General features: G+C 38.7%; 2 protein-coding genes across 2 annotated transcripts; one reads left to right on the forward strand and one right to left on the reverse strand.

Annotated features, from left to right (window-relative positions):
- Positions 1-355: 355 nt before the first annotated feature.
- On the reverse strand, positions 356-848 carry LOC130950327 (uncharacterized). The gene is made up of 2 exons (XM_057878834.1): positions 469-848; positions 356-371 (listed from the first exon to the last, which is right to left on the reverse strand). Exons 1-2 carry the CDS (start codon positions 846-848, stop codon positions 356-358), a joined length of 396 nt encoding a protein of 131 aa, XP_057734817.1.
- Positions 849-4,064: 3,216 nt separating this feature from the next.
- On the forward strand, positions 4,065-10,498 carry LOC130950618 (2-isopropylmalate synthase 2, chloroplastic-like). Its single transcript, XM_057879171.1, has 12 exons — positions 4,065-4,925; positions 5,206-5,419; positions 5,504-5,584; positions 5,758-5,847; positions 5,948-6,034; positions 6,716-6,816; positions 7,685-7,718; positions 7,805-7,879; positions 8,161-8,244; positions 9,124-9,258; positions 9,643-9,788; positions 10,023-10,498. Exons 1-12 carry the CDS (start codon positions 4,243-4,245, stop codon positions 10,162-10,164), a joined length of 1,872 nt encoding a protein of 623 aa, XP_057735154.1. The 5' UTR covers positions 4,065-4,242; the 3' UTR covers positions 10,165-10,498.
- The last annotated feature ends 6,181 nt before the right edge of the window (positions 10,499-16,679 follow it).

Below are 16,679 nucleotides of genomic sequence, written 5' to 3' on the forward strand. Positions count from 1 at the left end.
GCATTTGATTTGTATTATTTTTTTATTTTTAATATTTTTTATTTTTTTGAATTTTGTGAAAAAACAGTAAAAACAAAAAATAAAATTTTATTATTTTTGTTATTTTTACTTTATCCTTCACAAAATCTAAAAATAAAAAACACCAAAAATAAAAATACAAAATAAAAACGCAAACCAAACGCATCCTTAAAAAGTAATAACTCTATAAAATACAAACTAACCTAGATTAAGAAAAAATGATGTCTATAATTTTTTCTTGTAAAATTGGACTTGGCAATGCATGGCCATAAACTATTTTTTGATAAACATCGGGAAAAAAGATGTCCAAAAAAAAGAAAATTAAACAGAGATTACTCTAGAGAGAGTAATACCTGTAGAATCAGCATGAAAACTTAAAGAAATACAAGAAGACAAATTAAAAAAAAAATATGACAACTGGACTGAAGGCTATGGCCAAAGTGAACCAACCTATCAACACAAATATTTGCTTCTCGAAACAGATGAGGAATACTCCAGCTAGTAAATCTGCTGCATCTGTTTCTGATAGATAAGACTAAAGATCGAGTAGCATGTAAGTTGATTCCCTCCTGGAGACAAAGCTGCACTGCAACAACAGAATTAGGTTCAATAATCATATGAGAACAACCAATATTCAGAGTTAGATCCAAGCCTAGCAAAATTCTCCAAAGCCCCGTTATCATCGGTGCTCCACAATCCAAATTAGCACTAAAGCAAGCCAGAAATTTTTCATCAGAGTCCTTTAGGATCCCACCACAAGCTGCTCTTCCTCCATCTAACACGGAGTCATTCGAGTCGAGCTTAATAAAAGGTGATCTTGTGGCTTTCATCTGATATGTCTTTCAATAAAATTGCCAACCTTCTTCCAACTCCAAGCTAGTCCAGACTGCGCCAAAAAATAGTCCTTCGCTAAGTGAAAGGTCAAAGACTGAATGCTATTCCCTGCTACGGCCTCACTGTTATCAAAGATCACCTTATTCCGGCGGTGCCAGAGAGAATTTATTGTGCATAAAAAAAGGGGAGGGGGCAGTGAACCCCTTTGAAGAGGAATTGAGATGATAAGTTCTCTAACAACCAAGGAAGGGGTGTTGAAATAATTACCAATTTGCAATCTGACATCAATGCTCATCCATGTTTGTCGTGCAATTCTGTAGTCTCGGATCACATGGAGCATCGATTCGGTTGCCTCACCACAAATTACACAAGACCCATCTTGAGACATATGTCTTTTGACTCTAATCTCATTAATTAATAAGACCTCATTTGCAATAAGCCAGCAAAAAGTACGCAGCTTTTGGGGAGCTCCAAGCTTCTAGATTTTCGAAAAAAACTTAGCCTTAGAGTTATCCGAAGGACTTAGGTAGAGGAAGCAAGCTGACTTGATAGTAAACGCTCCATCTGATGTCAACAGCCAGGCTAATATATCCTCTCCCATCATTGGTTTAGGTGTTTTCATCGAACTAAAAACTAGAATTCAGTCTTCGCCTAGAACCTCTGCAATTTGACTGAGATCCCACCTCTCGTCTGATATATAGTCACACGCCCGTTCCTTCAATATATTAGAAAACACCTCAGACTGAGCAAAATCCATCAGGTGGTGTACCCCTGGCATTCAATAATCTCTTCATAAATTAACACTTTTTCCGGAACCAAGTCTCCAAACTAGACTATCAACAAACTTCTTCCAAACTTGAAAGATACCTTTCCAGGCATTATATGAAGATAGATGTTTTGTGATAAGTGGCAGAGAGTCATCTCCACATCATACTTGTTGCGGACTATCTTTACCTATAGTGCATCCTTATTATGGATTAGTTTTTCAGCCAGCTTCATAAGATTCGTATTGTTCAACACCCTAGCTAGTCTGAAGCCCAAACCACCCTGATTTTTGGGAAGGCAAACTTTTTCCCAGCTCATGAGGTGGGTTTCCTTCCCGAGCTAGCATTTTTCCATAAGAAGTTCCTGCAAATTTTATCAATACTATTGCAAACACTCAAAAGAAGTTTCATGGTTTGCATGACATAGGAAGAAATAGACGCTAGTGTTGATTAGGTGAGAGTAACTCTACCTACAAGAGAAAGATTTATAGCCATTCTATCTAAAATGAACTGAAAGTCCTCCTTCTAGGAATGACCATGAAAGAGAGGGACTCCAAAGTACATTCCCAAATTGTTTGTTAGCCTCATTCCCAAAGTATCACTCGGTTATTTTTTCCTAGTGAAGCACATATTCTCAGAGAAGAAAATACAGGATTTATCATAATTGACTTTCTGATTAGAACACTTACAAAATAAATCTAGAATGTCCCATACCACCTCAACCTGCTCCATAAAAGCCTTTCCAAAGAAATCAATATCATTAGAAAAACATAGATGAGAGAGTTTCGGCCCACCTCTATTCAACACCATCAGCTCCCAAAAATTATGACTAACAGCAACAGAGATAATCTGAGACGGGTGACATGAGATCATCCTATCGAATACCTCTAGAAGGAGTGAAGGAATTGGAGGGAATACCATTCTACAAGACTTTCATCTCAACAGACGAATATCAATGAAAGATTAGGTTAAACAGATTTTCTAGTAGTCTAGCTTCAATTAAAGCATCCCTGATAGATTCTCAATTCAAATGATCATACGCTTTTTCCAAATCTATCTTAATAGGCATTGGTAGCACCTTTTTTAATCCTCATGAAATGGATGGCCTCTTGAACTATAATAATATTGTCTGCACTTTGTCTGTCACGGACAAAATTTAACTAGGAGGGACCAATTAATTTGGACGTTACCTCTTTCAACCGATGAGAAATAATATTCATAATGAGATTATAAAAAACATTACAAAGCCCAATAGGATTAAAGTGGTTAAAGGTTTATGGAGCATCAGTTTTTGGGATAAACGAGATATAAGTGCTATTCGCCACTTTAATTTCTTCATGATTATTGAAAACCCTAAAAACCTAATTTACTACTGAATTCTTTACAAATTCTCAGTTGTTCTGATAAAATATCGGGGACAGACTGTCTAGTCCCAGCACCTTCCAGGTTTCCATAGAGGACATAGAAGATTGAATTTCTTGAACAGCCACCATTCTTCCTATCTGGTTTTGTTCTACATTTGTTAGAGTAGGAAAAAGGTACGAAGCATTTAGTTTCTCACAATTCCCATCATGAAAGTACAAAGTGAGGAAATGTTGTGCTCCAATATTTTGAACTTATTGCACATCATCGACCCATTTACATTCTGCATTTTTAATTATAGTTATTCTATTCATTTTCCTCCTGGCAGATGTTGTGTTATGGAAGTAAACAGTATTTTTATCTTCATAATTAATCCACTTGCACTTAGAACATTGCTTTCAGTAGACTTCTTTTTGAATAAGTAAAGTTTTCAATTTCTTCCACGGTTAGGTTGAATGATTTTTAAGAAAAAGATTCAGCATGAAACTGCGGTGAACAAATATACCATTTAATTTCGTCAGTAACCAATTTTTTTTTAATTAGATCACCAAAAACTTTTCGATTCTAAATTATATCAACCTTTATGAAAATAGAAATATTTACCTTTAGCGATTGATCACCATCTCAACAACCCCGTAAAAAGTTATTAAAATCGTATGAACTAGAATTTGGCGCATTTAAGAATGTTTGAAAAGCATTAAAAATAGTATTTTACAATAAAATAATTATATTTAAATAACAAATCGTTTATAAGTAAAAACAATATTTAAAAAACTTACAATTATTATAAAAAAAATTTTGAAATTGCAATGATTTTACTAATTTAATTTTAAATATTAAATATTAAATATTAAACAATATAACCTCTTACACTATATCCACTCTTAGAATTATATCACTTAAACTTAACTCTTTCTTTTATATATTTCAAATATAATAAATCTAATAATTGATTATTTTAAAAAATAATTAAAATATATATTCAAATAGATCATTAATAACATTTTTGTCCAACATTTTAGTTCTCAAAAAGATTTTATTACATTAAAGTGGATATATACTGAAATAGTTAAGTGTCTAGTCACGGCCAACAAAGCAATCGCCGCCATTTCACTCTGCTAGTCGTCAAGAAGAAGAGCATATCCACAGCGATCCACAGCGAGCCACAGCCACCTTCTCCGCTTCTTCAAACAAAACACACAAACCCTCCCTCACTATACTCTCTACTACTCTATCTTCTACTCTCAGTTAGGGTTTCACTTCCATGGCCACCACTGTCTTCCGCTCCCCTATTGTCTCCCCCTGCACCTCCATTTCCACTTCCCAACCCCACCACCGCATCTTCCTCCATTTCCCTCAACGCTTCCGATTCAGCTTCACCTCACACACACCACAACATTCTCCCACCTTCGCTATTTCTTGCTCCGCCCAATCCGAATTCCCCGCTCCTCGCCGCCGCCCTCCGTACATTCCGAACCACATCCCGGACCCAAACTATGTTCGGATTTTCGACACCACCCTCCGCGACGGCGAGCAGTCCCCCGGTGCCTCCATGACGTCCAAGGAGAAGCTCGACATTGCGCGCCAGCTCGCGAGGCTCGGCGTAGACATCATCGAGGCTGGCTTCCCCGCCGCCTCCAACGAGGACTTCGAGGCCGTCAAGATGATCGCCAAGGAGGTCGGTAACGCCGTCGACGCCGACGGCTACGTTCCTGTCATCTGCGGCCTCTCCAGGTGCAACGAGAAGGACATCCGGACTGCCTGGGAGGCCGTGAAGTACGCCAAGAGGCCCAGGATCCACACGTTCATCGCCACCAGCGCCATTCACATGGAGTTCAAGCTCAGAAAAACCAAAGAGCAAGTCGTTGAGATTGCTCGCAATATGGTCAAGTTCGCTCGCAGCTTAGGATGCGAAGACGTCGAGTTCAGTCCCGAAGATGCTGGAAGGTCATATACTGTTATATTTGAATATAATGAATAGTACATGAACCTTTTGCTTGTTTCATAAGTTAGTTAATTATTCGCATTCTTAGGTTTTTCCGTGCCGTAGTGTTGCCATTAATCTTACTGATAAAGTTAAGGGTAATTACGGTGTCTCGTACTTTTGGAATCGGAGAGTATAGAATAGCTATTTATTTATTTGTTGTCTTTCGGAATTAGCTATATTTTTGCCTCTCTGGGTGTGAGTGGAGAAGTAATGTTTGATGGTTTGTCTATATGCTACCAGGTCGGATAGGGAGTTTCTTTATGAAATTTTAGGTGAAGTTATCAAGGCCGGGGCAACAACCCTAAACATACCTGATACTGTGGGCATAAATATGCCGAGCGAATTCGGAAAGTTGATTGCTGATATAAAAGCTAATACTCCTGGAGTTGAAAACGTTATTATTTCGACCCACTGCCAAAATGATCTTGGACTCTCTACTGCAAACACCATTCAGGTATACTGATGACTTCTTTACTATTTAGAGTGAGCACAGAGTAAAAATAGAATCTAGATTTTAACTGCATTTAGATGCTTTCAGGGTGCACATGCTGGTGCAAGGCAATTGGAAGTAACTATTAACGGGATCGGTGAAAGGGCTGGTAATGCCTCACTTGAAGAGGTGAGGATAATATTCTATTGTGTACTTGATGGATAACCATTATGGGAGCAGAGTCATGCATAGTTCATTTTGATAGCCGCAGTTTTTGTCTTTCTATAGACCTGAATAATAATGTTTGGAATAACTTATATTTTGGAGTATTTGGTAACTTGCTCTTTTTTTTTTCTTTCAAGGTTGTGATGGCCCTGAAATGTGGGGAACATGTCTTTGGTGGTCTTTATACTGGGATCAATGCAAAACACATCTATATGACAAGCAGGATGGTCATATATCTGAAACCAATCTTTTATTATTTCTTTTCCATTTTTAAGGCCATTACCAATTGATGATTTTTTTTAATAATAGTATATATTTTTTTTATAGGTTGAAGAGTACACTGGTTTGCAGTTACAACCACACAAAGCTCTTGTGGGAGCTAATGCCTTTGCTCATGAAAGTGGCATACACCAGGTTGGTTTGTTAATTACATATATGCATGTATATACCTACAGAATTGGACTTGAACTCAAGCATTTACCTTTGTGAAGTTTACAACTTGGCACAAAAATCCATGTTATTGCTGAATTGAATTTCACTAGTAAAAGTTCAGCTATTGCTCTAACATAATAAGTATTCGCAAGTTAATAATATTGCCTGTGTTTGGCTGTTAGCTGAAGCTATGTACCATATGGGCCAAAATTTAGAATTAGTTCCGTCAAGGGGTGAACACTTTAGGAATAGACTTTTATTGATTTCCTTCCCATAAAACAGCCAACATTCTATTCTTTCTTTTTCATTTTTTTTTTCTAGCCCTGGTTGCAGCACACTTCTTTTGCCTGTTTTAGGACGTAATGTATTTTAATTTATTTTATGGAGAATTCCAAAAACGTAACTAATTTTGCCATGAAAGAACAATAATTCCTTAAGAATGGTTGCACAAGCTAAAGTTGATATACAACCTCTTCTATTTATCACTTGGAGTGGTTTTTTCCCCTTTCTTGGTAATTTTTTTTTTTCTACCAGAGCTCCTTATTTGAAATTGTACCTCTATTTATCTGTTTTGCCAGATTAACTAGAACTTTATGCCACCTCTGTGCTGCCCTTTGATTTCAGCCCTTTTCATTTCTATTATTATTTTTAAATTATTTGTAGGATGGAATGTTAAAACATAAAGGAACATATGAAATAATATCTCCTGAGGATATTGGGTTTGAAAGGGCCAATGAAGCTGGTATTGTACTTGGCAAGCTTAGGTATTTTTTTACCTTTTCCATAACACTTATTTCTGCATGGGTTTTCACACCGTAATATCAGCATATGTATTTTGTACATATTTTTTTGAATTTATCTTCTCCCGAGTCAAATATTCCGCCTCAGTAATTACTGTCTGGATGGCAAGATGAAATGAGTTGTGCTGATAGTTTTCTGAGCAGAATAGCAGCATCATGCTTTACTTTAATAAGGATGTTAAGCTAGCTTGATCGAGTTTATCCTCTTAGGCACAGTGATGGTAACTTGAGCATATTTTGTTTACCATTATTCTTTTAAGTTGATCAATTTTTCTGCTTCTTTTATCTGAAGATTCTGAGCATGAGAATCCACTTTTCAGTTTTAGCTTTCTAGACCTTAGCAAGTTCAGTCCTATTGCTTAACATACTGGTTATTGCCTTGAGATGTAGTTTGACTTTGGCAGGGGGATATTGTGGGACCACACTCAATTATGATTCTAGCTTTATTGCTGGGAAGCTTTCTTCATGTCCATTGAGTTGCCTCCATGCATGAGGTTGATTGTAGTAATGTTAAAGTATTATATTTTCCATTTACTGTCTGCCAGTGCCAATGTAAGATTTAATCTATTAAGTAATTTAAGATAGGATTTGATGCTCCATGCATAGGCTAGCTGACATATAAGGTATAAGATGCAACCTGGTAATTGTGTCATTTGTAAGTTGATCTTTTCAATTGTATTCGCTGACATGCCTCTTTGTTCTTTCTTTGATTGTCTCACCAGTTCTGTTTCATGTTCTTATGTTCGTATGTTCTCTTGTTTTGTCAGCAACAAAAAACATGATTTCTTACTTTCTCTTTCTAACAAGCACTTACATACTTCAATTAATGCAGTGGACGCCATGCTTTGAGAAAGCGACTTGAAGAGGTATACCGATATTTGAGTTGAAAGTAAATGGTTATTTGAAGTTTTCTTCTGTTTTATGAATTATTATTATTATTTTTTCACTTCAGCTTGGTTATGAGCTTAAAGACGACCAAGTTGAGAGTTTATTTTGGCGATTCAAAGCAGTGGCCGAGCAAAAGAAGGTAACAAAAGCTAGTGATTTTCTTCCTCATCTTACCCTGCAAGTGCTACTGGTAATGAAATTCACTGGGTCTGCCTAGAATTGGCAGTCTCAACAAGTTGGGTCTAATTGTCTTGTGATGGTTGATTGTTCTGTCAAACAATTAATATGGTCGGTAATAAATGAAGCTTGTGTCTTTTATGTAGTCGATGTTTGATTGTTTTATAGTGAACAACAGCTATTCTATATCTGTTGGATGAGTGCTGGTTAACATCCTTTTGCTTTTTAACCTTTCTGTGTCAGAGAGTTACTGATGCTGACCTCCGAGCATTGGTATCAGATGAAGTTTTTCAGGCAGAGCCTATCTGGAAGCTTGGTGATTTGCAGGTATGCTTTCAAATTTTAATGCAGCTGCTTTATGGAGATGTGTTTACCATGATCACTGATACAACGACCTCCTTTCTCCTCCCATTTCCAGGACGTAACATGTGTGTCCTCTTACTGGATTAATTTATTTTTCTTTGTTGAAATACAATCTAAATTAAAGGGATTGACACATTAAGATGTGATGGGTATACTGGACTGATACAGAGAACAGAGAGTAGAAGTTGTATTTGAAAACCCAACATTTTTGTGTTTTCTTAAATGAGTTCCTTTTCTTTCATCTTTCTGTCTATGATGAAACATCATTACCATTGTTCTGTATACCGACGGGTAGACAGGTAGAGTTTATCCTTCCTGAACCTGAACATAGCCTTTTGTGGGGTTGGCTACATGGGTTCAAAGATGTCATTGCGTTGTGGCCATGCATAGGTATGCGACAAAGTTTTATGTAGGCTGTCGTGAGAGGATCATATGTTTTTAGAATAAAATGATGCTATTTTAATGCTGTGATTGTTTGTTGTTTTTCCAAGTTAGTAAAAAAAAACTTGGAAGTATGCGCTGCAAAGAATGGATAACATTTCCATACCCTTATTTTTTTGGGAGAAAAATAAAATAAAGCTATTTAGATTTTACTATTTTTGTTATTATTTGATGAACTACAAATGTAGGAAATATAGAATAAAGTTTCACCTACTATTTTCTGCTTTATCATCACGACACACACACATTGTATCAGTCTTCCAATATACACTCTTTAAGCACTCACATTTTTGTTTGTTTCTTCCCCAGCTGCCTCAATATATCTGACCATTTTATGTACAAATACAAATTATCTGATAATAACAGGACAAATATAAGCTAACCAATGTCTATCCGGTACAGGTGACTTGTGGCACTCTTGGTCTTTCAACAGCAACTGTGAAACTTATTGGTCTTGATGGTACAACACATGTTGCTTGTTCTGTGGGTACAGGACCTGTTGATTCAGCTTACAAGGCTGTTGATCTGATTGTGAAGGTTCAAAGTTGTATATATTTGTTGATTCTTTCATACTACCATTCTATCAGATCCTTTTAATTTTAGAAGTTTATTCGTCTATTATAAGTAATATATGCATTTTTTCTTGCTTGTGTGATCTAGTTTAAGGTATGTTATGGTAATTTGAAGATCACCTTTCAGGCCAAAGAATGTTTAATAAACTTATGGTCTTTTACGTTGTCCCTGGAAAGTGGTTTTCATATTAAAAGGATAATAAATTTAATTAAAGCTCATTTCTTAATTTCCAAACTGACAACCTGTTTTATTTTTTTACCTTGTCCCTGGGATGTGGTTTTCATATTTGAAAGAAGTACTTTATAATGGAAGGGCTTACATCCTTTTTCTTTTTCTAAAATAATGCAGGAACCAGTAACACTTCTTGAGTACTCAATGAATGCAGTCACAGAAGGCATTGATGCAATTGCCACTACTAGAGTTGTAATTATAGGGGACAAGAGTCGTACATCTACTCATGCTTTAACTGGGGAAACTGTCCATCGAACATTTAGGTATTGTTATTCTTCTTTCTATGTGTAAATCAAACATTTAGACTGTATCTGGACACTGTCTTTGATACAGAAATACAGAGATCATAAATATCTGTCTCTGTCTCTCCATTTCAATCTCAAAGATAAATCCAAGCTCAGCCTTATGCTTTCACTGGTAAATCCTAAAGTTGATTGATTTAATTCATCTAATTCTTTCTACTTATCCATGGACACAATGCTTTATCTCTTTAATAGTGGTAGTGGAGCTGGAATGGATGTTGTTGTGTCCAGTGTGAAAGCCTATATTGCTGCAGTAAACAAGATGCTGGGTTTCAAGGATACAGCTGCACCTGCATCTGCATCTGCATCTGCTGAAAAGGTCTCAATTTCTGCGTAGATATGAGATTTTGGATTACTGCTTCGCCATAATTTCTTGTGATTTCTTGTTAACTTGGCAGAGAACAAGAGAAATCTAGTGCAGCAATCTATAGTTGTCAAGTATTGTAGTTGTACTTAATGACTTTATTTGCAATATCGTTAATCAATACCCAAGTAGCCTTTTAGCAAGCAGTGTAATTATGTCCACAAATATGCACTCCCCTCCCCTGGAAAAAAAAAGGTTAGACTTCGGAATATTTTTCCCCGTTTCATTGTTTAGTTGGAAGATACAAGTGTGCTATACTGATACTTTTATTTAAAAAAAAAATTATTTATAATTTATCATTTATTCTTCAGGGCTTAGTCGTTAACTTGCAATTTCGGCGTCATGTTACTGGATCATTGTAACATATGATAAGTACAAAAAATAACTTAGAAGCAGATCAGCTGATATTATGAAGGTGGCAGTTGTATTTTGCTTATCAGTTTATTAGATACGAAATGGAAAAAGATTTTTGCTCACCATTTGTGCATAAACTGTCGTAATGCAATTTAACTCGAGGCATTTTATTGCAGGACAATTGCCAAGTCTAGCCGAAATACATGGTAAGTTATGATTTAAGCCAGCGTGAATAGCATAACTTCACCGCTAATTAAAAATTTTCTCCTGCGTCATTCTTTATTTTCAATTTTGATGCCCGAGTTGACTGGGTGAGTCACATTTTTAAGGGCCAAGTCAAGGTAATACAGGTAGTAACTGATCTTTTGTCGTAGTGGTGGTAGTAGTAAATTTATTCAATGCCAACGGCCATTCTTTATCAACATATCCCATGTCTTGTGAGAAGAATATCAGTACCTACTACCTAGTACACAATTATACGAGCTAGTGTGGCTTCTACCAGCATAAAATCTGTATTGAAAGGAATTTATTACGATAGTTGTTTTTGATTGGGCATGCTACTCTTTTTTTACATCTAGTAATTTTCTATAGTTGGCCAGCAATTAGGATGATACCAGATTACCAGAGATGTTCAAATTTTGTCAGGGAAACTTACCTTTGTCGTATGACTGTAAACCCAAGATGGGACCACGTGTTCCCAAGATTTGTTGGCTGGATCTCTAAGTTAGTAGGTGGGGCTCTGTTTGCTGGTATTGAAGGTATCTCTCTTTTCTAGCATTTCTTAATGTGAATAAATATGTTGAATCATGTTAAGGATGTCTTTGGTTGATTTTGAATAAGGGGAATTTTCAAGTACATACTACTAAGATCACCAAAAGATTCAATATTCAACAAAATAGATTCAAAATGAAGAAATACTATATTGGCGACGAGCGATTATCAAACAAAGAGAGATATGCTCTAAAAAGATTCTAGAAATTAGATTTTGACAACTTTTTTTTTTCAAATTTAACTTAAAAATGAAGAAGAGAGAGATCTTTTCATTTCTTAGATTTGGTGATTTTATGACTTATGGTAAGTGAATTCTTTTAGCAATTCTCCATATATTTAAAAAAAATGTATAGAAAATCAATATTTAGTTAACCAACGTTAGTCAGATTTAATGTTTAAGTTTATAATTTAGAATTAAAAATTTATAATTTCAAATTTAAAATTTAAGATAAATAAAATAATTTTAAAAAAATTAATTAACGTTGGTTAAAAAAATTACCTAACTGTTACGGTAGGTAACCGGAGATTAGCCCAATGGATGGCGTTCGACGGCCCAAGTATATAATGGAGGAGAACTCCGGGTAGGTCCGCAACTCGGGAGGCTCCGTCCGACTTGTGCTCGCGCGTGAATGGGGGGTGGTACCTGCAAAGACACTCCGATGCCTAAGTTAGCAAGGGTGTAAGCAGGTCTTAGAGAGTATTGGGCTTAGAGATACCTGAGGCGTGTCAGTGTACTTATAGTGGTGAGCCAATAACCACCGTTGGAGTAGTGCCGTATCTTTAGGATAGTAACCGTCCCATTATCTTAGGGAGGTTAAGATATGGCTTTATGAAGTGGTTAGAGAGATTTCAGGGGCGGTTACTCATTTGAATGAGTATTTATCTGCCAGCTAGTCTCGCAACCGACTTCTTCGTACTAAGTCGTGGTTGACACCGACCTCTTGAGTGGAGGTGGGTGCTTTGCTAGGCTTAATCTATTGGATCAGGCCTTTCGATTGGACCTGGGCCCTTAACATTGGGTCAGGGTATGAACAGTGCCCCTACTTGAGCCCAAGATCCTTTCAAGGCTTGGGTTCAAGTATTTAACTTGGGTTCGTAGCCGACTTTCACGGGTTTTGAAACCGACGTGATTTTCGCGACCTTTTGTTTCTGACAGTTACGTCAATTCAAGCGTCGTGTCTGTTGGGGAAGCGTTTAGGGATTGAGGGCTTTGGTAACGGTGCAATCGCATTAATGGCTGCCTCGTTTTTACCATTATGCCCCTTAATGTGTTTATAAATGCTTTCCCTCTCTTTCGTTTTTCTGTTTCTGCAAACTTTCAAACTTCTTCTTCCCTTGTTCGTGCTGCATTCTTGTGTTCGAGAATTTCTGCTCTCTCCAACCTTCGTTTCTTGGATAAAGGTTAGTTCTGCTTTTTCCATGTCATGCCTTATGTTTGCATGTTTTTGTTTTGTAAGTGGGTAGGCTGGCCTGTAGATTCCAGCCTCGTGTCTTTCCTCTTTCGGGGCCGTGTTTTTTATTTTTCTTTTTCTTTTTTCCTTTTTGTAGGTTTCTGCCACTTTTCTTTATATAAAAAATGGCTTCCGTAGACGTTCTTTCTCAGTGGGTAGATGTTACGGTTCTTGGGGAGGAACCGTTGGTTGACGCTGAGTTCATCACTCATCTTCGTACTCATCACAGGCTCTGTACTTCAGAGGAGGACGAGCCAAAATATGAATTAATAATCCCGGGTCCTGAAGACCGGGTCTGTTTTGGAAGAGAAAATGAGGAGGCCCCTCATTTTTTCTTTATGTATGAGTGCATGATCACCCGTTTGGGTGTTTTTCTTCCTTTCTCAGATTTTGAGATATCTGTTTTGCATCATTGTAATGTTGCCCCTACCCAACTTCACCCCAATTCTTGGGGTTTTTTGAAGATTTATCAGTTTATAAGCCATGCTCTGGACTTTCCGACCTCTCTAAAGATTTTCTTCTTTCTCTTCCATGTGACCAAGCCCTTTAGTAGGCTCAACAATAAACAGCAATGGGTATCCTTCCGAGCCATCCAAGGTCGGAGGATTTTCACCCTTTTTGACGAATCTTTCCACGACTTTAAAAACTTCTTTTTCAAAGTTCAAGCCGTAGAGGGTCATCATCCCTTTTTTCTGGATGAGCATTCCTCCCCCCGCTTCCCCCTTTATTGGTCGCCGCCCTCCTCTTGTGAAAAATATGGTCCCGATGACCTGGATGAGGTGGAGGCGGCCATTATAGGGGTTTTCCGAGAAGCGTGGGGGAGGTCCCCATATTTGGATACCAGAAAAATTCTTCAGGGAACACCGACTTTCGTCCAATCTCAACTAGGTAGTGTATGCATTCTTTATTTCCGAGTTGTTTCTGCCGACTTGCATTCTACCGACTTGTAACTTTTGTTAATTGTTTTCTTTTGTAGATATGGCAAAAAGGAACGCTCAGGAGGCCTACCAAAGGGTCCAGGAGGCCAAGGCGAAATCCCGGGCTAGGTCCGGGGGTGCCAGGGCGATCACCTCTCCTCCTCCTCCTCCTCCTCCTCCTAAGAACGCTGGCACTCCTTCTCAGCCCATTGTCCTTTCTTCCTCAAGTTTGCCCCGACCACCCCCTTCTGCCCAAGTTCTCTCCGAGCCCGAGAAGAAGAAGCGCAAGACTTTAGAGTCTGGCTCTTCTTCTTTTGATGGTGGGGTTAAGGCGGATGCTATGGCATTCGTCCGAAAGAACATCTATCCTTTTATCAGCATGGATGATGTTTCTGTTCGAAACCACCTCACCACCATGGCTGAGGAGAGTTTTAGGGCGGCGGGTGTTTGCGGCAAACTTTTGGACATTTTTGAGAAGGCTCCCCTTAGCTCCTTGGGTGCAACCTCGAGGGTTGAGGAGTTGGAGGGGAGACTTCGTATTTTTGAAAAACATGAGAAGGAGCTGAAGGAGGAGAGAGATGAGTTGAGGAAGGAGAGGGATCACCTGAAGGAGGAGGAGGGTAAACTACGGGCCCAGTGTACTTTGGAGGCTAATCTGAGGAAGACGGCGCAAGACAGTTACCACAGCTTATTTCAAGATATTGTGGCCGTGAGGAAGGACTTGCTGAATTCTCGGAACGCATACGCCGAGTTGGAGGACTCTATCGCCGATGGTGCCGAGGAGTCTTGGAGAGTTTTCTTGGAACAAGTCAGAGTTATTGCTCCTGACTTGGACCTTTCTCCTTTACATCCCGACAAGGTAGTTATTGATGGTGCCATCGTGGATCCTCCTGTTCCCGAGGTCATTTCCGAGTCAGACCTGAAGACTCGGGGGCAGAGGATTATTGAGTCTCCTCCTCGTCCTAAAGATGCTTCCGGTTCTTCCTCCGTTCCTCCTATTTGTCCTGGTGGTGCTTCTCCTGGTGGTGGTGATTCCTCTACTCCGATCAAAAAATGACTTCTTTATTTTTATGGCCATATGGGGGCCCGGCCTGTGGGTCCTCCCTTTTTAAACTTTATTTATCTGTTGGTGCTTGTGAACAATTTCTCTTTCTGGCCTTTTAAGGCCGTAAACAAAATATTCCAATCCATACCCTTTTTTGGATAAGGGTTTTAAGAATAAATGCCCTTTTTTGGATAAGGGTTTAAGTTACCTTGTGCGTGCACATGCTTTTCTGTTTTGGATATGTTCGATCTTTTCTGGAAAAACCTTTTGTTAGCTTGTATTGTTTTCTCAAGCCCTTTTCGTTCAAAGGTTTGTATGCAACCTTTGAACTTTTTCCAGGTTTTGATATCTCTTTTGTTATCCTTTATACTCAACTTTTGCTTTAGTGAGTTTTTATGACTTAGGTTATTTTTGCGATGCGTTTTTCCTTTACTCGGAGCTCGGTTTTCTTTTACTCGGAGCTCTTTCGAGTTCGTTTTACTCGGGTTTTCATTTCGACTTAAGAGTCGGATGATTCCTGAGTTCTTACGATCAACTCATATAACCTCTTTACGCCGACTTGTACCTCGTCGTTTTATCCTGACGACCATCTAGGTCGGTTCATGGGATTTTCACGCTTTGTCGAGCTTAAGTCGGCGCGTTTCGTAGAAAGACTTATAAAAATAAAGGAGGATATTTAAGAGAGATATAATAGATGAAAAAGATCTTTATTAATTGGGAAGGTACCTTTTTGCTACTAAGGGTCTTGATAGCCTATTTTCCCTTAGCCTCTACTATGATGCCTCGTTAAAAACCCTTCTCCAGAAAAAATCCTTTTCTTTGGGAAAAAATCGTGAAGTTGGGAAAAGAGTACATCAGGGAGTAGAGTTCGCTTCTAACTGTAGTACCTTTTCATATTACAAGCATGCCACGACCTTGGTAGCTCAGTGCCATTTAGGTCGGTTACTTTATAATAACCTTTTCCTAAGACTTCCTTGACTTTGTATGGTCCCTTCCAATTTGCGGCGAGTTTTCCTTCTCCCGATTTGTTGACTCCGATGTCATTTCTGATTAGGACCAAGTCATCTGTAGCGAATGTTCTTCGAATGACTTTTTTGTTGTACCTCGTAGTCATTCTTTGCTTTAGTGCAGCTTCTCTTATCTGGGCCCCCTCTCGGACTTCGGGGAGCAAGTCGAGCTCCTCTTTGTGCCCCTGTATATTTCCGACCTCGTCGTGGAGAATTACCCTTGGGCTTTGCTCACTGATTTCTATTGGAATCATGGCTTCTACGCCATAGACTAATCTGAAGGGCGTTTCTCCTGTGGCGGATTGGGGAGTTGTCCTATAGGCCCATAATACTTGAGGGAGCTCTTCAGCCCAAGCTCCCTTTGCTTCTTGTAGTCTTTTCTTTAATCCTGCCAGTATGACTTTGTTAGCTGCCTCGGCTTGCCCGTTGGCTTGTGGGTGTTCTACCGAGGTGAACTGGTGCTTGATTTTCAGACTGGCTACTAGATTTCTGAAAGTGGCGTCGGTGAATTGGGTTTCATTGTCTGTGGTGATGGAATAAGGTATTCCATACCTTGTGATAATGTTTTTGTAGAGGAACCTGCGACTTCTTTGAGCGGTGATAGTGGCCAATGGTTCTGCTTCTATCCACTTTGTGAAGTAATCTATTCCCACGATCAAGTATTTGACTTGCCCTGGTGCTTGGGGAAAAGGACCTAACAAATCCATTCACCATTTTGCGAAAGGCCAGGGGGAAGTTATACTGATGAGCTCTTCTGGTGGAGCCACGTGGAAATTTGCATGCATCTGGCATGGCTGGCATTTTTTCACAAAGTCTGTTGCCTCTTTCTGCAAGGTCGGCCAATAGAATCCTGCTCGGATCACTTTCCTGGCCAGCGACCTTGCTCCGAGATGGTTTCCGCAGATCCCACTATGTACCTCTTCCAGCACCTCGGTGGTTCTTG

The sequence above is a fragment of the Arachis stenosperma genome, chromosome 9 (assembly GCF_014773155.1).
Source record: "Arachis stenosperma cultivar V10309 chromosome 9, arast.V10309.gnm1.PFL2, whole genome shotgun sequence".
Classification (NCBI taxonomy): Eukaryota; Viridiplantae; Streptophyta; class Magnoliopsida; order Fabales; family Fabaceae; genus Arachis; species Arachis stenosperma.